A 23,898-nucleotide genomic window follows, 5' to 3' on the forward strand; every position below is an offset into this window, starting at 1 on the left:
AATGCCTGTATCTGTTCTTTCTTCTTCTCTTATGTGTTCTTTCATTTTGTTGTATGTATATATTGTATATTTTAATATTTAGACATTTATATAATTGAATTAAATGTTTTGCGGTGTAATATATTTTAACCGACATTAAACGTCTGACTTGGTGACTACTTCTTCGCATGCAGCTAAAGTAAAATGACGTCACGTTAAAGCGTGTCGTCACAGAGTCTCATGCATATGCAAAAGGGTGTTTTGTCTCTGCTTCTTGTGCGCTCATGATTTTACAAAATGTTTTCAGAGTGATTAATTAATGATGGTGCGATCGGTGGTACAGAAAATAATCCGATATTGTTCCAGATAACAAAGAAGCAGATTAAATATAGTTGTTTATTCGACCCATTTGGCTTAGAAGCAGATTAAATATAGTTGTTTATTCGACCCATTTGGCTTGCTTAGATGCCTAGCCCTATAGACAGACTTTCTATGATACCTACTCACTAGCGGCCTAACTAAAGACAAGTAAAATACAGTATACACTACCCACTATCAGGCCATCCATATCCTCCCCTTCATCGTTACCACCGCGTGGCATTGTGCAGATACTAACCCAGCATACTAGCTAACTTCCCACCCACCCTAGCTCTCAGGTATGCACTGCGCTGCCACTACTACAGACAGTAGGAGGCCTAGCCTAATTCGGGCCTCATGTCTTGCAGCATTTGAAAATACATACTAATATTGTACATTATTATTATTTTGTATTCGCACTGGAAGTATCTAGGCTCTCCTGTCATGTTAAAATTAAAGTATATTATTTATTATCCTCAGCAGTGAAAACAATTATATTTTGTTGTATATTTTCGATAAATCTCGCGTCGCGTGTGTTTGGTGGTGGAAAAAACTCTCAGCAAGTTTGCTTCATTTATATGCATGAGACCAAAGAATATATATCACAAGAATGAGTATTCCGCGATTTTTGCATGAGAAATTTGTAACAGCAGAGAGCTCCAGAGAGTGATGCCCGCCCTCATAAGGGCGGATGTATACATACTAAATAAGACTTGATTTAATAGACATGATACATGTCACATTAAATAGAATTATGATAATAGTTTTTGCAATTGTAAACTATTTTATAATACATATTTATTAACAAACTAGTGTTTATTCACTTTTACAGACAATTATTTACTAACATGCTAAGTTAGTTCACAAAAAAGGCCTAACACAGCAACACCAAAAATCAACGAATATTACTCAGCACGGCCTATTCTTTACCATTGCCGTGTACTACTGTACGCCCGGTAAATTAAGTATTGTTTTTATGATATAAATTAGTATAAAACACATGTTATTAATAGGAGAAAATGTTATATGTCATTAACATTTATTTGTTTTACCAGAAACAAGTTAAATATAGGAATATTATTAAACTATCCTTCGTGAAAACGCGTAAACACCAACACGCCCGGTCACGCTATCGTAGCGCCCGGTTGATAAATCAAACTGTTTATACGGCAGTTTTTACTAAATAAATTGCATAAAACGAACAATTAAATATTCAAATAGTATTTAACATGATGTTGGCATGTAGTTGATAACATTTTTATCATCGGAAAATACTCCGGTGGTCCAGCATTTGATTAGTGAAACCTTCACAAAAAGTTGTAAACATCCCAGATACATCCACACTTATGGCGGCGCCCTACCACATGGACAATATTACTGTTACAGGGAAAATCGCGGATTACTCATTCTTGATGAGACTCTGTGACGACCCACTTTAACATGACGTCATTTTACTTTAGCTGCATGCGAAGAAGTAGTCACCGACTTTAAATTGTGATGAAAATGAATCGTAGCGCCCTCTATGTATTCTTCTCTCCGCTAAGTACAAACTTAGTTGTTCTGTTGTGAGAACAAAACAGCGAGTTGAGTTGTGAGTGCAACGAGTGGCTGGTGGAGTGTCTAGGCCTAGATATTATCAGAGATATGGAACTGAAGTCAATTCATATTGCTTCATAAATATTTAGAAATAAAATGGCTCAACGAAACATTGTGTCAGAAATGCGACGGAATAACAAAACCATTGCTATAACTGGAAGTTCTATTGCGATTTTGTTAGCCCCAGTAACGTGCCGCGATGACAGCGACATCGGGGAAAAGGCTCCCCACTCCGGCGGTCGTGACATATTTCGCGACTTCCAACGAGAGAATAAACTTAACTTGTGGAATAAACCACTGGCAGAATCTGTGAGGGAACTGACTTATTTAGGCTGGCTAGAGCCTGGAACATTGTTTGTTCAAGGAACAGATAGAGGACTGGATGGCCTACGAGAAGCTTTTTCAAGAAGGGTGCTAAAACCGCCAAGGAATTACACCATTCATAACCTTGGTGAGTAACAAAACACCCACACATCATAAAGTTGCAAAGTATTCAAGATGATTGATTCCATATGTTGCCACTATTCCTTTTGTTCTATAAATAAGTTAAAAAAGTACTTTTTAAACTGAAAATAATTAAAGTTAAAACCATTAATTTCATTATCTTTGTAATTATTCAGTTAACTTTCCCTGCTAGGGAATACCCAGTATTTATTCAAGTTGCTGCACTTAAGAAAGAATTAACTTAAGAAATTGGTGTATTAGATTATTAAATATTATTATTTCTGGTGTGATTATGATTGGCGGCTGTACAATAAATGATGTACTGTATCCCTTTCTTCAACAGTCTGGGACAGATCCAACATTTTTTAAATGGGGGAATGTACTGTACAGTAAGCGTATAATAATGTTAGTCTGTCAAAATAGTTCATTAATTTGATCTAAGCCTCTAGCACTCCCCTGGTATTCGTTGTATGGCAGATAGGAAGTTATGGAGGAAAATAAGTTTGAGTATGTTCCCAGATTAAATAAGAAAAGTTAAAACAATTAAATACTCCAAACTTTGCTATTAAAAATATACATAAGCAGTGAATGGGTGTAGAAAAAAGAATGAGTTCTCAATATTACCAATTACTGTTCATCCTATCAACATGCAAGATGATCAGCGGCAGAGTTTAGTTTACACTCATTCTCAATTACAACCTATCCAATTATTTTATACAATTATTTTGTTATCAGTGTATGTTTGCTTTTATATATTTACTGTCTATATTTATCTACAAGGAAGCAAAATATGAGTTGCTTGCTGTGGTTCTTGTTGTTAAGTCAACATGGACTTCAGTTTCACCTTATTTGTAATACAATCTATGTTTTTGAAAATTTATACTAAACTGTAGTTTCGTTAGATATTAGTTTGAAGAATTGCAATATACGGTACCCTTATCTACTGTACGGGCTTAGGCCATGTTGAGCTACCGGCCAAAATAAAATGTAACGTGGCCAAAATAAAATGTAACGTACCCTCAATTCAATGGTGAGTATTATTAAGGCTTTGACAAGTAAATAGCCTATAGTAGCTCTTATACAAGATTCATGATCTGGTTCAGTTGCAAAGTAGTAGATCAACTTGGCGGCAGCTCAACTGGTCCCATCCCCTGCAAGTATAACATCTGTAATACTTTCTGAACATACTATAGACACATTATGACTCTACAGTAGATATTGAACCATGTATTGTAGGAATATATACTGATGTACAATCCAAACAACATATTTAATGCAGCACTGCCATTTTAATTCATTGCATGGTTTCAAAGACTTTAGGATGTAAATATAAGAAGTAAGCTCTATATTACGATACAGTTGATCTATGTAGGCCTACCAATACCAAAGCTTTATTAGAAATAACTACTGTATATATAAACAACAACACAGCAGTAAATCAAGATAAAATGCGATATCTCTGATTTTGACCAATATGGAACAGTCAAGTGGCTTACAATACAAGCTGTTGTTTGTAATACAACACTTGTGTATGTCATAATCTATTTGTGAATTCTTTATGATTTGTTGTGTACTGTAGGGGTCAGTCTTTAATCATCATGTATGTATACCAAAAAAGCCTTGAGGAAAGTTAGACACCTTTCCTACATTTTTTAAATCTTCAGTAATTTAAGATCACAAACTATATTTAATGTAAAAATAATACTATATGGTCCTATTGCAATAACTTTTTTCGTCTTTGAATGGTTAAAAATGTGAAAAATAAGTTGATTCTAATAATTATAGCCGCCCGCTATAAATCCCAAAATGCATTGCACACGGATTGATATTTTTGTTTTTCTTCTGTTATTCATGGTCCACTTTTTGATTGATCGTGAGGCCAAAACAAATGGAAGACTCCTAACTTTTAATTAAGCGAAATTACCGGGTTTTCCCCAATTTGTATCAACGAAGTCTGGCAAAAATAGGAAGACAATTAATGCAGCAACTATACTGTACAACGTCAGGCTAGGTATATAGCTAGCGTACGATGTCCGTACGTTACCGATGTTTACCAGCTAGGCCTCCAAAACTAAGCCTAGCTAGGCTATGCCTAAAAAGAGGTCGAAAGCTACTTAGGTAGGGCATTGTTTCTCACTTTTTATTATAATTTACCATAAAACGTACATTTAAGACAAGGAATGACCTGGTTTAATGTTTTTAAAGTAATATATATGTATTATTTTTACAAAGTTGTAAAGAAGGTGTCTTTAAACTAAACTGGGTGGATAATCACTCACTTTAGTAAACAGTCAACTTTAGCTCTTTCTTGGTAAACCTATTGATTGTTAGTTTCAAGGGTTTTGCTAAACACCGCAAACCGCAAATATTTTTTTTACATGGATATACCCAGTGGGTTGTACACTACATGATTCAATCACTTTTATGTTGGTTCGATAAGGTTTGCTATGTTTTTTTGGAAGTTTGCGGGGGTTTGCGGGGTTTAGCAATACCCAGTTTCAACACATTGTCATCAACAATGGTTGATTTGCTTTACCTTGTAGATGACGAATATTGAAGATCAACTTATTGATGGGTCGTTTTCAACATGATTGCACAATAAATATACATTTTTTATTAAAATTCTTCTATGAATGACTACATTTGCAGAAACTCATCCACGTACACATCACTTGTACCTCTATTTTGATTGGCATTAATTTATAGATGATTGGAAATCTGCAAATGCTAATTGAGACCAGCTTTAGTTACATAATTCCATCAATTGCATTTTATTAGATTATTAAACCAGGGAGTTGATTAAACCAATCCGATTCTTAAATCGCATTAGAACAGCCATTCCATTGAAGTTCAGTATTGAATGGTGGGTACATTATAAGGTATCTTTTTACATGCAGAATTGAATTGAGTTTGCTTTAAGAAAATTAGAAATTTAATATTAAAACCTATTATTTTTTACTTTTAAAATTAACCAAATTTATCAACTGCTATGTTGGTGTATGTTCTGCTATGATTAAAGTTTTTGTATACTGTATGAAATAGAATTATACAGTGGAAAAAGAAATTCTGTAACGTATCATTTTAGGACTAATACTCAAATACAACATAAATTTACTGTCGAAACTGGCTAGCATACATTACAGTAATTTTTTTCTTAATATATTCAAGTTATATTCTGGATTATACAGAATATATTACTAGACATTCAATGATATAAAAACATATACCAAATTATAAACAATTATGGAACATTTTCATAGAGAAAACAGTATTATTTGACCATTTTTAATCAATATTGTCCTGTGGTCACCAATTCTTTTGCCCAAGTGCATTTAAAACTTGTTGAGTTGGTCAAACCAGTAATGCTGCCATTATTTTATCATGTTGCCTTCCACAAACAATACAGCTTTTGTGTGTAGTATTGATTGTTTCAATTGTCACCATGTACCTTGTGTTAATTCAACCCATTGTCTCTTACAAATTGTATTTAGCTCAAATAAACCTAATTTTAAACTTTATAATAAAAGCATTTGTGTAGGATTTTTTTAGGATTGAGCTATTTGACCTGTATTTTGAATAAATTAATAAATACACAGATGAAATTAAGTAAAAGAGTAGAATATCTTAAGGTTTGATTTTGACAACATTAGGTGGAATTGTTATCATACAGTTGACTTTAATATCAGTAATAAGAAAATGTGTTCAATCATTATTCGAGCAGTATTTAGCTTACAATGAATGTGGCATTTTCTGCAATATTCACCTCTTTTACTTTTGTTGTTTGCATGTATTATGTTGTTATAGTTCTACAGTATGTTAATTGATGATTTTATGATTGAGGTATGGCCCCCTTGTGTCAAATAAATAATGATAAAATGAGAAACAAAAAGTCTTTAAACTTTCCCTAAATAATTTTTTCCCTAGCTTGGCCATTTTTTTAATGTTTTCAGAAATTTGGTTCATAGTTTTTGTTAATTAAGTAATGATAATTATTTTTCATTTAACTAGTACCGTATTAAATTGTTTGACTATAAATTGTTGATGGTCATTTAATGCACTAGAATGATTGACATTTGAATGGCAGTAATAGTCAATTGTCACTGAACAACACATCCAATCAAATCCTTTCAAACATTTGAGTGAAAGCAAATAGTAAACAATGACAATGTTTTATTCAATGACTAAATTAATTAATTGGCATTCCTAGGTTTCATCTCCTATTTTCCCATTCATTTCAATGACAAAACAATCTCCAAGCCACAGAATATAGGCCTACATCATCCTGCATTAACATGTAACATTTGAGTAAATTTGTTTTTCATGTTCTTCGTTTTGTATTATACTAATGGACTAAATTAAGCTCTTGTACAATTCTATCATGTAATATACAGGCTTGCATATTAGTTACAGGAACTACAAAATTGGTGAAATAAGGTATTGCCCTAACCTTCACATCAATACAATACAACAATTCTTCTTGTTGCTGTGTAACCATTTTGTTTATGAAATGTAGCTGTAAAGTCCTGTCTATACTATCAAACTAGTTTTTAAAAACTGTGATGTGCCCAAATATGGTACAGTAGTAATATGCCCAAATATGGTACTAATCCTATGACATCATCATGTCCGTGGGCACATCACATTTTGTTGTCACATAAAGTTTGAAAGTGTAGACAGAGCTGTATGTTGTTTGAAAGCACCCTACTGGAATCATTCATCCATTATTCAAATGACAATGGACACCAAATACTGAAAGAAAATCCGCTGGCATAATTAGAAATATTTAAATGAGTTAACAAGAGTGTGGTAGGCTAAAGTGTTGAAATCCAATAACTACTGGAGAGTATTGCAGACCTTTTTTATAAATTTAAAGTACAATGATACAGTATTATCGAGAAATGGTAATTTCTGAAAAGGTTGAGCTCACTTCGCTCATTTAGTAAGTGTATTGATGTATGGTTCTTGAAAACATATAAAAAATTGATGTAATGCTTCAAAGGAATGGTATTTTATTATTATTATAAATTGTTTTCAAGTTTTCAACATTAATTCATTCCTCTCAACATACATTCCTATCATCATCATCATCTTATTATCATCATCATCAAAATTATTATCATGGTCTTGATATTGATTTCTTTTGCAATTCTCATAGTTTCTACATCTATTCAACCTTTTTTTTTTAACTCTATATTGTCTTGAAAAAAGCATCCTTCAAATAATTGCAAAATACTCAAAGAATGCTATATTCATGCATCTAATTACAAAACTATTACATAATATTACAAGAATTGAAAGTTTAGGATGTTAAAGATTTATCGTCCCCCAAGAACATGAAGATTAATTAAATCATACTTTGAATAGGTTATTTTTTAGTGTTAATACACTACAGCTAATCACTTCTGTAGAAAAAAACGGGGAAAAACAATGTTTTCACTTATAAAATTACAAAATAAATGGTTAAATTCAACCACAATCCCACTAGCCCATAGCCAATTTGACTATTTTTGCGTTAAATTACACTTTTTCAAATCAAATTTTTGTTCAAAATGGATATGTAATATGTGACATTAAAATGGCATATTCAACAACAAAAACTAAGAATTTTTTTTCCCAGGGGGAAGGAGAAGACAAGACAATACATCTAACATTTTAACACCACCTTATCCTTTATTAAATTATTATAAATTCTACAATCTACTGTCAGTTTTTTTCCATACAACAGTATATCAAAAGCATAATGACATAAACAAGTCAAGGGGCCCATATATAAAGCGATAAAATGTACAGTATTCAGTGAAAGAATAAAGACGTAAAAGCCAGAAAGAATGAGCCTGTGGTTGTGGAAAGGCCAGTGCTGCAAACCAACAAACAAAATAATATGAAGTCTAAGTGGCGTGTTTAAGAGTATTATGATAAATTATGTAGCGCTGTTATGAAATGCATATAGTAGCTGTACAGTTAAAGTAATTTATGATACTATTACTAATACATATACATTTGGAATTGGGAACAAGACCCTTTTAAAGTTAATTAGTCCTTTTTCGTATGCAGTTTTCTAGATAAACCGTCATTGCTTGTTTCTCTCCTAATTAAGATAGTAATTATGAAGTTCAGTAGGCTTGTTAAAACCAAATTAATGGATTTCTTAGCTGCAGTACCTCAATACTTAGTAAATCTTTTCAAATTATAACTACAGTTTTATGTGTATCTATTTATTTATGTTTATAAAACTTTTAATTACCTTGCTGAATATAAACAAAATTTAGTGAAAGCTCGGCAATTTAGGAAATTTATCGACATTGTAAACATTTTTTCTCTTCAATCACATTTATCATTTGCCTCAGCCTGGATAAGAGTATACCTATGGTTGGTTTACTCATGTGTACTGGCACAATATACTGTAACTTGACTAATACTGTACTTGGGAGACGAGGAGAAGAACGAAAATAAATATGTAGAGATACGGTGGCGCCAATTCTGCTTTTCTTCCCATTTTAATAAAATTATGAACTTCATATTAATTAAAATTAACTTATAAAATTATTAAAGCATCAGTTTGTTTTTGCTATTTCAGATGTGTACACATATATTGCTATATAAACATTTTTGAGAGAAGGGTCAATTGACAAGGTCATTCTATCTGTTATTAATGTACCATGTTGAGGGTTAAAAACAGTTACAGGTATAGTTTTGGCTTGAATATAAAGTTATACTAAAATGTAAACCTTTGTACCTCGTTGTTAAAATGATAATAAATAATATCGTATCGTATACTGTACAGTAGGTAAAGTTGTGATTCTGTGAAAGAGGAACTTGCTTCTGGAATTTCTTGATTTTGTTGATATCTATTTCAAATTATGATTTCTTTGCCATTTTATATGTATATCCAGTTTCAATTATTTTTCACATTTACTAATTTCCTGCAATGTATAATTTATGTTCAGTTCGAGAGTACATTATGCCCAGTACATGGGATTAAGGTTATAAAGCTTAACTGGATAAAAGCTGTTGAGGGTCTTCAAATTGAAACATCCAATAATACATTAAACAAAATCTGACAAGATTTTATGTAATTAATAGAAACGTAAAGTTATAAGAAATAAAATCTTTATTAACCTTGAAACTTGCAGAAGGCCTACAATGATATACAGTAGTAGTCATTCTACTAGACTTTATTTCATAATAGTTATACCCGGTATGGTTTTACCCCCACACTGACTAAGTGGTTTTTGATCGATCGTCTTTGGTCCAGTAAATTCGAATTCATATTGCGATAATTCATTGTACAGAAATATAGGCCTACACATTATATAGAAAAACAAGTTAGGAATCTAAGACCCAAATAAACTATTGATTGATTCTTTAAAGATATGAGTGTCATTAATAAACCACACCCCTATGGAAACAAACCAATCAACAAGCAGCATTATTTGCTTTATTTGCTTTATTATGTCTATATGTTCAATTGTAAAGTTTACTGTCATTTTGGGCTCAATTGCTCTTTGCTTTTTCTCAGAAGAAAAATGAAATCTCCTGGCAACCTTACTGTATATCAAATGGCACATTTATTTACCTGTCATTTTGGGCTCAATTGCTCTTTGCTTTTTCTCAGAAGAAAAATGAAATCTCCTGGCAACCTTACTGTATATCAAATGGCACATTTATTTACCTGTCATTTTGGGCTCAATTGCTCTTTGCTTTTTCTCAGAAGAAAAATGAAATCTCCTGGCAACCTTACTGTATATCAAATGGCACATTTATTGTCATCATTTGTCCCAATGGTCTCTCCATTATGGTTTGCATCCCGGTTACCATAGTGATACATCTTGTAATCCAACAACATTTCGATTTGTGGTTTTTATTGGACAATAAAGGAAAGCTTTGGAAAGATTTTGATATAATTTTGACCTAATGTGAACTTAAGTACAGTAAGTCTTAGAACACTGTTTGCTAATATATTAAAAGGTTTTTTTTAATTGGTGAATCTATCATCTATAAAATGTTCATTGCATCATCGAACATTTATTGTTTGTATATATTACGATTAAGTATTGTATAATAAATTGAAAGATGAAAGGGATGTATTTTACTGTATAAAATATATTGTGATACTATACATCCATTTCTTCCTGGCTGTTCACTTCTATGTTTCAATAATTAAATGCTTTTTTATTACATCCCTGCCATTCTTTTTTATTATATAGTACGGTATACCGTAAATCTTCTGAATTGTAATGTAACCCTGGGTTATTATTCATTGATTGTTTTTTAGGGTGGGTTACTATTCTATTAGAAGATTTATGGTAATACCATGTTCACCCCTAATATAGGCTAAATTTGGACACAGAACTTGTTCTTTTTATGCAATGACAGTATTTCCCCCTTTAATTTTTGCAAAAGTTCCTCTGTATGAAATTGTGCCTATCTTATTGTATGGTACTCTTGCAGTAGACTTTATCTTTATTGGACTTCAAATCAAACCGTGACCTTTGTACTCTTGTACTTTTGTGTTTAACGTTGGTTTGTGACTTGTTGCCATGGGAATGGCATGGAGTGTGTCAAATGAATTGTTGGAACTCATCTACACCTTGTTTGTATTGTCATCCATGTCTGTTTGTAGGCCTACTTTATTAATGAACACTGCAAACATGTTTTGTTCTATGTATATAGCTCACTGTAGCATGGAGTGTAGACAGAAAGGCCTAATTAATTGGGGGACCTTGAGTGTCCAGGTAACATTGATCAGGGTGCCCATTACATTGTATTGACATTATAAATCCATATATAAAACTGTTCTTTTGTGGATGATGTTCATTATAATAGATATAGTAGACAAGACAAACATCTAGGCCTACAGTACTACAGTATGCAATATACATATTAAGCACATGCTTATCAAAAATATATTTCCTATAAAATGCGTGTACAGTCTGTGTGTTACAACCATATTGCCTTCATTATTAAAGTTACCATAACATTATTCTTTAAAAGTCCTGGATGTTTTGTCAAAAAATAAAAAATAAAAAAAAATGAAATTGTGTAAACTTTTAAAAGAACTGTATGGCTCTATGAAGTAGTTTCCTATACTAATTCAGGTGTGATGCTTAATATACTTTTAATGTTTGTTTATCCGGAAATTAAATTTGAATTAAAACAAATCATATAATAATGATCTTAAGCTCTGTCTACACTATCAAACCATGGACCTATAAATCTAATTGATAGGTTTATGATCAAACTTTATGTGACAAAAAATGTGATGTGCCCATACTGTATATGGACACGATGATGTCATATCACTACCATATTTGAGTACATCACACTTTTTTTTTTCAAACTAGTTTGATAGTGTAGACAGAGCTTAAGTTAGGACATCCTTTATGACCATGACATATTGAGTTAATTTACTTCTATAGGGCCATACCTTCAAGCATCCAGCTTGAGTCAAATGGAAGGTGACATATTATTATTCTCATACACAGCTGGGAGGTAATAGGGCTTCTTCTCTTTCTATAAATACAGTAGCTTACACCAACTAAAGCATGTCATGCAATGTTATGATTGTTGTAGAGAACCTTCTCAACTATCTTGAGACTGCAGGCTGACTAGATAACATCTGCTTCCATAATCTGATTTCAATCGTGATGCATCCAAGTGTAAAGCGCAAGACATTGGTCATTAATTATTGATTTTAACTTGAAAATCACCTGGAAATAGTATTCAGGATGCACTTTGAGCCGCTGGCTATTATGCTTCATTTAATTAGACAATAACTGGCCAGTGTAAATAGTATCGGTAGATTTACATCATTGAATCAAACGTGTTTTGTTTTACGCTACTTTTAGGTGATTCACTGGTTATTGTTCAATTGATTAAATTTCTATTCTTCTTTCTATTTTTCTTGACAGTTTATAAATATTGTATTGTTATGATAATGTATAGCAAGGTGGATCTAGGATTTGTTTCAAACACGGGAATCTGTCAAAAATATTATAAAAAAATGATATCAAAACGTAGTTCATAAATTTATTTTACTGTAGCTGTAAAAAGGAGATCCGTCTCTGTAGGGGAACATTTGCATTGCAATGTACTGTACAGTACCTCCGCATACCTTTTTTCATAACCGTACAAACAGAGTTTAGAAATTTAAGTTGTTTTGTTGGTTACAGTTAGTTTCTAACTAAACAGAAACATTAAATAAATTAAAACGAGTTGACAGATGGTGAAAGTATGGATTACACTAAAGTAGATATTTCTTCTGCCGATTAAATTTGATTTAAAGACTATATTTCATCAGTATTAAATTTTAAACATTAGTCTCGCAGGATGTCATCACTTTTCGCTGCCATTGCATCAGAAAAATGGGTCAAAATAGACTTGATAATGATTTCCACAGGCTAAATTCATATTTTGTGAAGATAAGACGACATTATTGAAAATGTGCATCTAGCGAGCTATCATAGCCAACCAGGCGACAGAAACAACACAGATATTTTAATGCAAAGCTTTCAAAGGTAATTGTAAGAAGGCAGGTTGTCAACATACAGCACAAGTATACTTGATGTTATTAAAGCATGTCAGTATGATTTATGCAATGATATATGGGTCGTAGACATGCTAAAAGTGAACATAGAAAGAAACATACATTTTATATGTTAACTCATGTAACCCATTATTAAAAAATACTGAAAGATTTACATTGACAAGTTGGCAGCAAGTGAACCATGCAGCAATGCTTTGTTGATGGATAGATCATTTGCGTTGGTTTCAAACAATCAAGGTATGACCATGGACGAACTACTGTACATTTAAAAGTAAGTCTATGGTACAACAATAGCCCCAATTTGTAACTTTTATGCTTTTCCAACAACATTTATCGGTCGCTTTCTTTGTCCCGAAAAATGTAATTGAAACAATTTTGGAGTTTTTTGTTTGTTTGTTGAATAGTTCTTTATAATATCACATCTATTTCGTGCCTAGCTTACCTGTATAAACCGACAATAGCCATCTTCCCTCTGGAGAGCACGGGCTATTGTCAGTTTTTACAGGTAAGCTAGCACTCATAGACTACTAACACTACTACTGGTTTGTGTAAATTTAGCTGTTCCCTTTGACCTAAAAATGAGGCATACTCAATTCAACACTGAGACTGAGAGTGTGTCGTGAATGCAGTTAACATTTTACTCACAATCCACTGTAGCTCCTGAGAGGCTAACCACTTGCGATTGACTAGACATGAAGTGAACCTGAAAATAGAATACTGTAGGCTACAGTACTTCAACATTTTTAGTTTTGGCTAATTATTTATTTTACATATGCATTTGAATTACAGCAGTGGAAAATAACGATGTGTAACCGTGTTACATAAAATGAATTTTTAACATTATTTCAAACTATTATGTACAGTACAATCTACAAACTAGAGTTTAGGTGCAGAGAAACAATTATATAAACCATTAGTCTATTTTCATAATATGAAGATATATCATCTCAGAAAAATATGAATATTTCATTAAATCAGAGCTGCTTTATGATTATTGAGTGTTGATCACTCAATCAGACTTTAAGATCATCGACCCCCCTAACAAAAGTCCCTGGGCTATTTTGCATGCCTTGATCTAAATTCTGTATTTTAACATATTTACCATTATACATTTTTCTCAAAAACATTTTCAATAATGTGTGCTACAACAAGGATGATCGACTAAAAAAAAAATATTAAGAGGTAATTTTATGAGAAAATTTATACGATTTTGATCATTAATATTCGCATGCTAACGTCACAACTCATCTTAACATAGCCATAAGCTATGCTGTGTATATTATTTTATTGTTCGGTTATTCAACTTTATAGACAGTCATCTAAGTCTACAACAGGACGACTGATAAATGTACCCAGACTTTTACCACAGAATATTACAGTTATTTAATTTATACATTATTTTATTGAAGACTATATTTAACTTGATAATACAGTTTGGGTTCATTCATTCATTTATTTATTTTACCTTTTTTCAACAATATTATTGCCTATAACCTGGTATTATTATTTTTATTTATTTTTTTTAAGTCTCATATTATATTATAACTTGTTATCCACACAAGTTATACTGTATGTTTGGTGCTGTGTCAAGTTAATTTAAATGGCACAATAGTAGTTTATTTGAGAAAGTTGAAATATTCATGATTTGAAATTAGAGTAAATCCTGAATAATACGTTTTTACAGTACATTAATCTCCTTGAATATAGATTATCCCCTTTTGTATCATTTAATCTTTTTTTTTTTCATTCTGTATTGTTGATCCCATGCTGTAGCTTTCATATCCATACAGTGTTAATCCTTTTCATTTAATCCTCTATTTGACATCCGTTTCTATATTTTTTTTAAATCTTCATCAATACCTGTATCTCCCCAAATTGACTGAAACGTTTCACACAACAAAGATGCATTTTGAGAAAAAAAAAATTGTTTATTTAATTAATAAAGTCTTTTATAGGTTTACAAATACTGTACCTAATGTGAAATTTCCTGACCTGGAAATAATCTTGTTGGCTTTACAGTTTCATTATGGCTTTGTAGATTTGTATTCACACACCACTGTGAAATTCTTAATATTTGGTTACTTTTACAAAGACTCATTGTCCAAATGCTAACTAGCAAATACAGTTCTCTTCCAAAATTTCAACAGTTAAAATATGTTTATAAAATGCTCAAATAGAAAAACAATAGATGTAGTCATGTGCTCACTGATTGGTGTTTTTGCATTGTGTTGTTTTGCTTGTTAAGTGGATTAAAAACTAGGACATGTATATTATGCTACGCTTAAATTTGAAGTTGGATATGTGGAGCCAATCGATTGATTATGACGATATTTATTTATCCATCGATTGACTGACTTCACAAATATCCAAAGCACTTGTTAAAATGCATATGCATTGATAGCAGCATGTGCGGGTTGGAGTTTAGTGATAGTATAGAGTTCTTTTACTCAACTATGATCAGATGTATCAGGGATACTATATACAGTAGCTAAAAAACTCTAGGTTTAATGTTATTGTCAAGAAGTTGAGGGGGAGGATGGGGGAAATCAGACGTTTGTATTGAAATAAGATTTCATCCCTGTCTACCTTTACCCAGAATTAATTCAGCTTTGGTACATTACCCAGAAATCAGTACACTTGATGGAAAGAGTATTTTTAGAGTTAGGCGATTAATGGGGATAAAAGAAAGGCCTTATTTTTTTCTTTCTGTAAATTTATTTTTAACTTTGTCTTAAATTTTAGATCTAGCACACAAAGGTTTAAACAACTGTTTTAGCTAGGTAGCAATATTTATATTGATTTCAATCATCAAGTCAACTCCCTGGGAGTATCAATGTTTATCTAAGTATTGTGATGCTATAATTAAATTATATAATGTAGTTATTCTATATTGATTTTTATTGACAGGTATAAAATTGAATCTTATTGTTAATGAAATCTACTCTATTGTTATTGCATGTATGGTTACCATGGAACATAGAATCCTATAAAACGATAGTATCCGCAATACATAAACCTGTTTATGTTCAAAGAGTCTTGAATAACAGAAACATGATCTAGTATGAGGTGTATAAGTAGTAGAAAAACAAACTAGTATAACGTGGTATAATGTACAGGATTTACTGTACTAGTAGTAGTTAAGCCTTTATGTCAATCTACCAGTACTACAATATACTGTACTCTACTGTAGTACCATTCATAACTGTGCAAATAAGTGTAGACCAATTGAATAGTGATTCTTCTGATTGCCATTAGACTGGTTTCCATGAAATTCTTACCCTCTGTGGTAGGATATATTGATTATATAGCCAACTAGTTTCCATAATAAATAATAATATTTATATTTGTGAAGTCAGTTTATAATAATAAATAATCATATATACAAATATTACACAATCACATAGTTGAACTCTAATTCGCTGTTAATTTGTTTGCAATTGAATTGGCTTGCCTACAAAAACCAGTTTACAGAACAATTTGTCACTTGAACTATTGTCATATTATATTTATATTCAGTATTTTTCAAGTGATCTATTTGACATATTTTGAATAATAGGCTTATTGTGTTGTTGTTTGCTTTATTGTTATTATACTGTGTTCATCTCTAAATGCTTTTCCCTGGATTGTCGGATCACAACTTTCCACTGTACAGTATATGTTTATTAATTTTAGTGTACTATTATAGAGTTTCACAATCATACTTAATATCCTTGCTTTTGGCTGTGGTATCAGTGGTATTAAATAGTAGTGTTACTGAGCAAATCTATGATCCATCAGTATGATAAGCTGAACTGGAGAGCTTGATTGTATAGCCAAGTTTACTCAACAAACATAGGGCTAAGCAATGATAACCTGCCCATTGTAATACAACTTCTTTTTCCCAAATAAGCCCTTAAGCTTGTCATGAAATCTGTAAATTGGGCTATATAGGCTTGTTCATTTTGTATTTTAGACTGGGTTTGTGTATTTGCAATGAACTTGGTCTATGTCAATTCATTGTGCAAATGTCGGGGAAGGAAGCTGGGACGTGCTTCCTTTTTCCCCACCACCTCAACACACTTTAGGTGACTTCTAGGTCCACATCACACAAATCATAATACCTTATATGTATAAGAGAATATTCAAACTATCTCTATGTGATTTTTTTTTTATAAGTACTAAAATATGAAATTAAAATAAAAAAGTATTTTGAAAAACACTTTTGTACTTTAAAGTAGGTAAGATAGCAAATAAAGATAATGAATTGATCGCAATCGCAACTCATGATTGTGTTACGTTTGTAAATATCACTTAACCCGAACTCACTCCTAACCAATCGTATCTACATGTAAATAAGATGACAGTCATCATTGAGCTGTGAAGATTTTTTATAATTCACAATGACTAGATCTTATAGAGTGATAGCGAAGATATCAGGTATAAAACAGATGTCAACAAAGTGATGACTGTCCTAGAAAAATAGTCATAACCACTGAACTGAAAAAGGACAAACTTACTAAATTGCACTTTGGATTAAATATGATACAGGTCATGAAATGTGTGCAATTATGATGAAGTAATTTTACAATTAAAGAGTGAATTTATATGCTAGGTACAGGTATCTTCATATAACCGAATAAGTCTTGATTTTATGTCTTGTGAAATTGGTTTTGGTACTTTTAGAAACAGAGCTTAAAAAGCAATTTGAATGAATGAGAAATTCTTTAAAATATTTGTAGCAATGTTATTAAGACTTGTGACAAAAGAAGAAATAGTGATGAAATTATTTTAGATTTTCAAACCATATTGATTAACTTTCTTCTTTTTTTATTTAGGTAATGTACCATCAATACAGATGACCAACATACAACAAGCCCAGTTCATCCCTCTCACCGAAGTCCTCTGCTTAATTATATCCGAGCTGAATAAACGAAAGATCAATGCCAACCAAGAAGTGATTAGAGGTAAACTATCAGAGTGCTACAACCATATAACGTTACCAAGTATGGAGATCATATACAAATCATTAACACATCTGTTAAACCAGGGGAAGATACGTCATAATGGAATTGGATACATTGCACTTGATCAATCTGTCCCATTGGATTCAGAATTTGATGATTACCTTTTGAACTCTGCTTATTACATTAAACCCGAACAGACTGAGAAAACATACTTAATGTTTAAAGATGGTCAGATAACTAAACATTCATTGCCTAAATCTGTATCAGATAAAAGTACGCAGACTTTGGAGGAAAAGCAAGAGCAGAATATTGTAAAGACTAAAACGGCAGCAGTATCAAAGGTGGAATCTCCAAAGGTTCAACAAAAACAAGTTCCTGTAAAACATCCAGGTTCCAAGACGTTACCTGCCAAATCACCAGTGCTTCATTCCTTTGATGACTCTCTTGTCTTTAATACTCTTAAACCAGAGTACTCGCGACCAGGATTACAGAGAAGTCTTTCTATGCGTGAACGCAAAAGCAAATCACTTAATCGCTCTAACTTTGATCGCACAAAGTCAATGCGTACTGGGCGTGTCTATGCAGAAGATGACATGTTGCTGACATCTGATTCTGAGTATAAAACATCATGCCTTGGTCGTTTGTTTACTAGTAAACATCACTCAAAGAACCATGCAAAACACCACAATAAAAACATTTTATCGCCAACAGTCCCGGCTAAGCAAGCAAAAACATCCAACAGTCCTAACAAACGTGAAACATTTTGTGCTCAATTTCCACCGTCGGATATTCATGATCCATTCTTTAATCATGTGCGGTGGTTGAACAATGAAAACACAAAAAAGAACTCAAGTGAAATTTCAAGCAATTTTAACGATGATCAAAGTGTGATAACCACTGATAGTTTTGGAATTCCTCGTCCACCACGTGAAACAAAATCCTTACCAAAAGACGCAACAAAAGTGAACGTATATCGTATGGAAACTGGACATTTGAGTAGTAAAGCTCAGAGTTTACAGATGAAGTATAAAGAAGCACAGCAAGAGTCAATGCCTGAAAGTGAAGCCGAATTCCTGAAACCGACCAAACTGTATGATAATAAACATCGTACAAAAGCAGTTTCACAGCAAACCAACACGAAAACTGGAAAAGTGAATCCGTCTACTAAAGAAGACAAGATAAAGCATTACTTTCAGTCTTTGCGAGATACCAGTCCAATTAAAATTCAACCATTTCAAGGTGTGGATAATGAATCCTTTTGTAATGACTCGGAGTTAGATTATCGGCCGCAAAAAGAAAACACACGAGGTAGGGCGAATAATGTCAAAAGTAAGGTTCGCGATAAATCAAGGGAAAGGCCGAAGAAACGTCACTCACAGAAATATGATTCTGAATCTCAAACATCAACTTTAACAGGATCTGAAGGATTGCCTGTCCCACCTGGAATGCATAACGGTGACATTTCTGACAGTGGCAGTTCTGTGTATGTTGACAAATATCCACATCATCCTCATTATGAAGTGCTGACTTCTGACACAGATCAAACTTTATCCTCTCATGATAGTGAAATGCCCATACAATATCGAACACTAGTAAATGCAAATGAGAGTAAGAAACCACATCCACAATCACTGCCAATATCACCAATTAGTAACCAGTTCAAACCTGTTAATTCTGGTAGTAACAAACAAGTTCATTCCAGTAACAAACAAGGTAATTCTAGTAACAAACCAGTTCAATCCAGTAACAAACAAGTTAATGCTAGTAACAAACCAGTTCAATCCAGTAACAAACAAGTTAATTCCAGTAACAAACCAGTTCAATCAAGTATCAGACAAGGTAGTTCTAGTAACAAACCAGTTCAATCCAGTAACCAATCTATTAATAATCAAATGGGAGATAGGCGAGTTTCAGCACCTATTGTTGTTTCTTCAAGACCTCCTATCCAAATTCCACCAGAACCTCTTCGAAAAAATTCAGAGTATTACTATGATGAAGAAATTGATCAACTAATGAGAGGATCGCCTTATTCTAATGAAGAGCGCCCTCTCTTGTCACCAGTGCAAGCAATTAGAACATTCTCTGCTTATCCAGAATTCTCTAGTACAAAATCCAATAGTCAAGATACTTTAGATTCTGGAAGAAACACTTGTAGCATTTCTCTAACTAGTTCTCATAATTATGAAACTGTTCCTACAACAACCAGTTATCATGAAGGCCACCAATACAGTCAGATCAACATACGAGGTCCTGACATAACGAACGGAAATCAACACAAGACTTATATGAATGGTAATATGAACGTCCAACCTAATTTAAACCGTGGCCCGCCAATACATAATCGCATTGAAAGCCTGAGCTCAACAGGCGATGGTGACAGTGGCTTTAACTCCCCTCGTTCATCAGTTGCTCATAACCGCAATTCCTCAACTCCGATTGAAATCATGTCACCAGAGAGATTGAAATCAAAAACCTCACCAACAAAACTTTCAAACAAACCTGAATATGCGAAACTAGAGGAAAATGTCGATAATTATGATCGACCACATAGTCGAAACCGAAAGAAAAACAGACCTAAATCCTACATGGATAGTGAACATTCAAGCGTGTCGGATCTTACCGTGAAAACAGCTGTTAGTAAAGATCGCAAACATTCCGATAATAGTTCATCATCTGATAAATCAGGAGCTTCAAACCTACGACGCAAACAACAAAATGGAAAGCGACACCACAAAAGCTATGAATTAATTGGCATGTTATAGTTCTATGAATTTAGTATTTATCAATACATTGTAAATGTTTTAAATTATTCAATTTTAATTGTATATAAAATTATTCCTTAATAAATATGTTTGGTAACATGTGAGTTTCATCATGTTTTAAGTATTTTTTAGAATAGAGGATGGGACTTATTCTTTGTACATTTGTACAGTGACTGTTATGGCTAGTACTTAATTACATTTACAAACCTGGATTCATACCTGTACCTGTTTCAAAAAACAAATAATTCATTCATTCAATCATTTTAGAATTCAACGTAGAATTATTCAATTTGTACCTACATTTTTTAATAAGAGTATGTATTTAATTGTTCCTAGCAATATTATATTGATGCTAACTTATTCAAAGAATGGATTTAACAAAGTATGATTGTAGTACAAAGAGTATGATTGTTGTACAAGGTACTAATAATTATTCCCTGGGCAAGAATAAAGTATATACAGTACTTATTTAATGCCCCATTGCAGTCTTTTACAACAAGTCTCTATGACAGACGATACTGTCAATTACATTTTGTTTATCATGGGGACAGTTTACACATTAAGAAAATCCCATCATTTTATGTTGATTATTACCTTGGGAATTGCTAACTTATTCATATATCAAATGGCGCGGCATATGCGGTTCTTTTAAACAAATTTTGATCGTGAGTCATTGGTTCGACTTCATTAGTAACCAATGTAGCGTTTCTTATATCTATGTACTATGCCATCTACAAATACTAACAATCCTTTAATAATGTTCTAGCTGATGTTTATATGACATGAAATAGAGAAAAATGACGAACATTTTTACAAAACACATTTTAAATTTTAAATCTTGCTCATTTAATAGCATATAACATTTACTTCTTTGTATTCTACCATTTTACAGTGTCTGCTCAGTTTAGTGTTTGGAGATGCTAGCAAAAACTAGTGTAATCCAAAATGTAGTAAAGGTTTCAGATCTAGGTGATAAATGTGATTATTCTATGTCCACATAATTCATTATTTGAACAAACAATTAATTTAAAGTAATACGTTATCATCAAGAATGATAGCAGGAATGATAAATGTCAAATTACTTAGCATCTGTGATATGTGTAAACGCAGTGAGTGAGTACTTATCAGAATCTGTCTGTGTTTGCTCACAATTTGCATGTAAAGACAACTGAATGATGTTGTATCAGTATTGTTCATATGCTTCATGAAGCTGTTAATAATTGCATATCAAAGTTCATTGTCTAACTGACTTTACATTTAGTTGTAGTAATTGTAGTCGTACAGTACTTCACCTGCTTCTCAGTTAAATGCAAGTTACAGCACTCCTTAAATGTGGCAGGTACACTATGATGAATATACAAGAAAAATGAAATTTAACGGAGTGGTGCATCTTTAAAGGTCAATTTATTTTGAGAGTGTAGTAGTTAAGAGCCAATGTCACACCAATTTTAGTTCTTAATGTTGTTCCATGTCGACCATTAATTGTTTTCATACTATAGAGGTAAAAAGTAGTATTATTATAGAGGGCTCGAAACAGACCACCCAGTGTAACTCTCTATGATGTTTGTTTACCAGTAAAATTAAATTTAAAGAATAATTGGGAAAATAGGGAAAACATGAGTAAAAAATTTGTATGGTTTTTAGGTTTAATTTTGGCATTGTTTGTTAGTGTTCAAGTGTATTCAATCAAGTATGATTTGTTTAATTCATTTCTGATGTGCTGATTCAACAAAAAGTTAAAAACAAGTTATGTTGTAGCCTATCATTGTAAAATGCTAGTATTGAATTTGAGAATATTATTCATACTAACTACAGTTAATATGACGACAATAATTAATAAATTAAAATGTTAATAACAAGATTTTGTTCAATAAAAAACACACAAATACAAAATGTACTTTTTTAACAGAATGCTAAACTTGTGTTTACGCTTAACTGTACCTATCATTTATTATTAATATAAACATCAATATTACTTAATTATTAAACCGCCTTGATGACCTTTCTAATATATATCTAATTTATTTCTTGATTTTCATCATTACTAGTTGTATTATTTATCCTCTTAAAATAGGCCTACTTATTTTAAGTTAATAAAAGTAGACAACTTTAATGTACATAAGTTAGGAATGTCATTTTTAACATATGATACTTATTACTTAAAAGTTACAATGCAGTTCTGTGCTTTGTTTCTAGTTTTGCGAATCTTGTATACAAAAAACCTGTATTGTTTTAATGTGTAGTATATTAAAATAGCACCTTAATGAAATAAGCCTTTATGTGTATTTTTTATAAAATTGTTTATGTAGTGAAATAATGTCACATAATTAAAAACAATATACTGAAAGCTCAAATAATTTAGTCTATTTCGTGCCTAACTTACATGGATAAAACAACACAAGATCGTGCTCTCCCGAGCCATGATACGAAAAAGAAGAAAGTTCCTTGAACATCCCTCTAAAATAATGAACTAATCCGTGAACTTGATGTCGGCAGTGCCTCCAACGTACGTATTATTATAGATGACGTCACATCAATCATGTCGTTGATTAGCCAGAATCCACAATTACCGCGCTATATTTTCATACAAAATTTAATCTGTTTCTATCTTGGGCGGGTTTCCGCCCGTCAACTCCGCGTTCTTTTAAATGGTCGTAAGAAATAACATAGGTTCTATTTCTTCGATTTCCGCTTACTGTTATCACTCGTCTGTGTAAATTGGCCTTAAGTGGTGGCTTTTTGTTTATTAACTGCCCTAGTACACAAACTGAAGTTATAGCTGATCTTGCAAATCCATATCATATTCTTTACGTTGACTTTTTCTACGTTAACCGTATCCGGTCAATAACAACAACAACAAATATGGCTGAGGCAAACTTTTGGAAAGTTGTTTTTATTTCAATTATCGTACCAGTCCATTGGTACATATACAACCAAGGTAATGTTCATTTCAATCACACGGATGATATAAATTGAAAATTACCTTCTTTCCATGTCAATGACCTGATCTATTCTTTAAAAAACGCTTTAAGATGTGTACTATAGATTGTTCCATCAACAATTCATATCCAAATATAATTTGTTTTAAATTACCACTTTTGCGGCTGAGTTAATCAGGTCTTAGGCAAACGGCAATAACAATTTAATTGCTGAATAGCTAAGTGTATGAGGCTATATTGAGATAATGTACACTGCTTTCTTCAAGATTAAAGACAAAATGAATTGAGAAACTAAAAAAAAAAAAAAATTTAAAAGTGCACAGTAACGAATT

General features: G+C 32.3%; 1 protein-coding gene across 1 annotated transcript; it reads left to right on the plus strand.

Moving 5' to 3' along the window:
• Window positions 1-1,952: 1,952 nt before the first annotated feature.
• Window positions 1,953-22,847, plus strand: LOC140052024 (uncharacterized). The gene is made up of 2 exons (XM_072097396.1): window positions 1,953-2,383; window positions 17,737-22,847. The coding sequence occupies exons 1-2, from the start codon at window positions 2,029-2,031 to the stop codon at window positions 20,625-20,627; spliced, it is 3,246 nt and encodes a 1,081-aa protein (XP_071953497.1). The 5' UTR covers window positions 1,953-2,028; the 3' UTR covers window positions 20,628-22,847.
• Window positions 22,848-23,898: the final 1,051 nt, after the last annotated feature.

The sequence above is a fragment of the Antedon mediterranea genome, chromosome 6 (assembly GCF_964355755.1).
Source record: "Antedon mediterranea chromosome 6, ecAntMedi1.1, whole genome shotgun sequence".
In the NCBI taxonomy this organism is placed as follows: Eukaryota; Metazoa; Echinodermata; class Crinoidea; order Comatulida; family Antedonidae; genus Antedon; species Antedon mediterranea.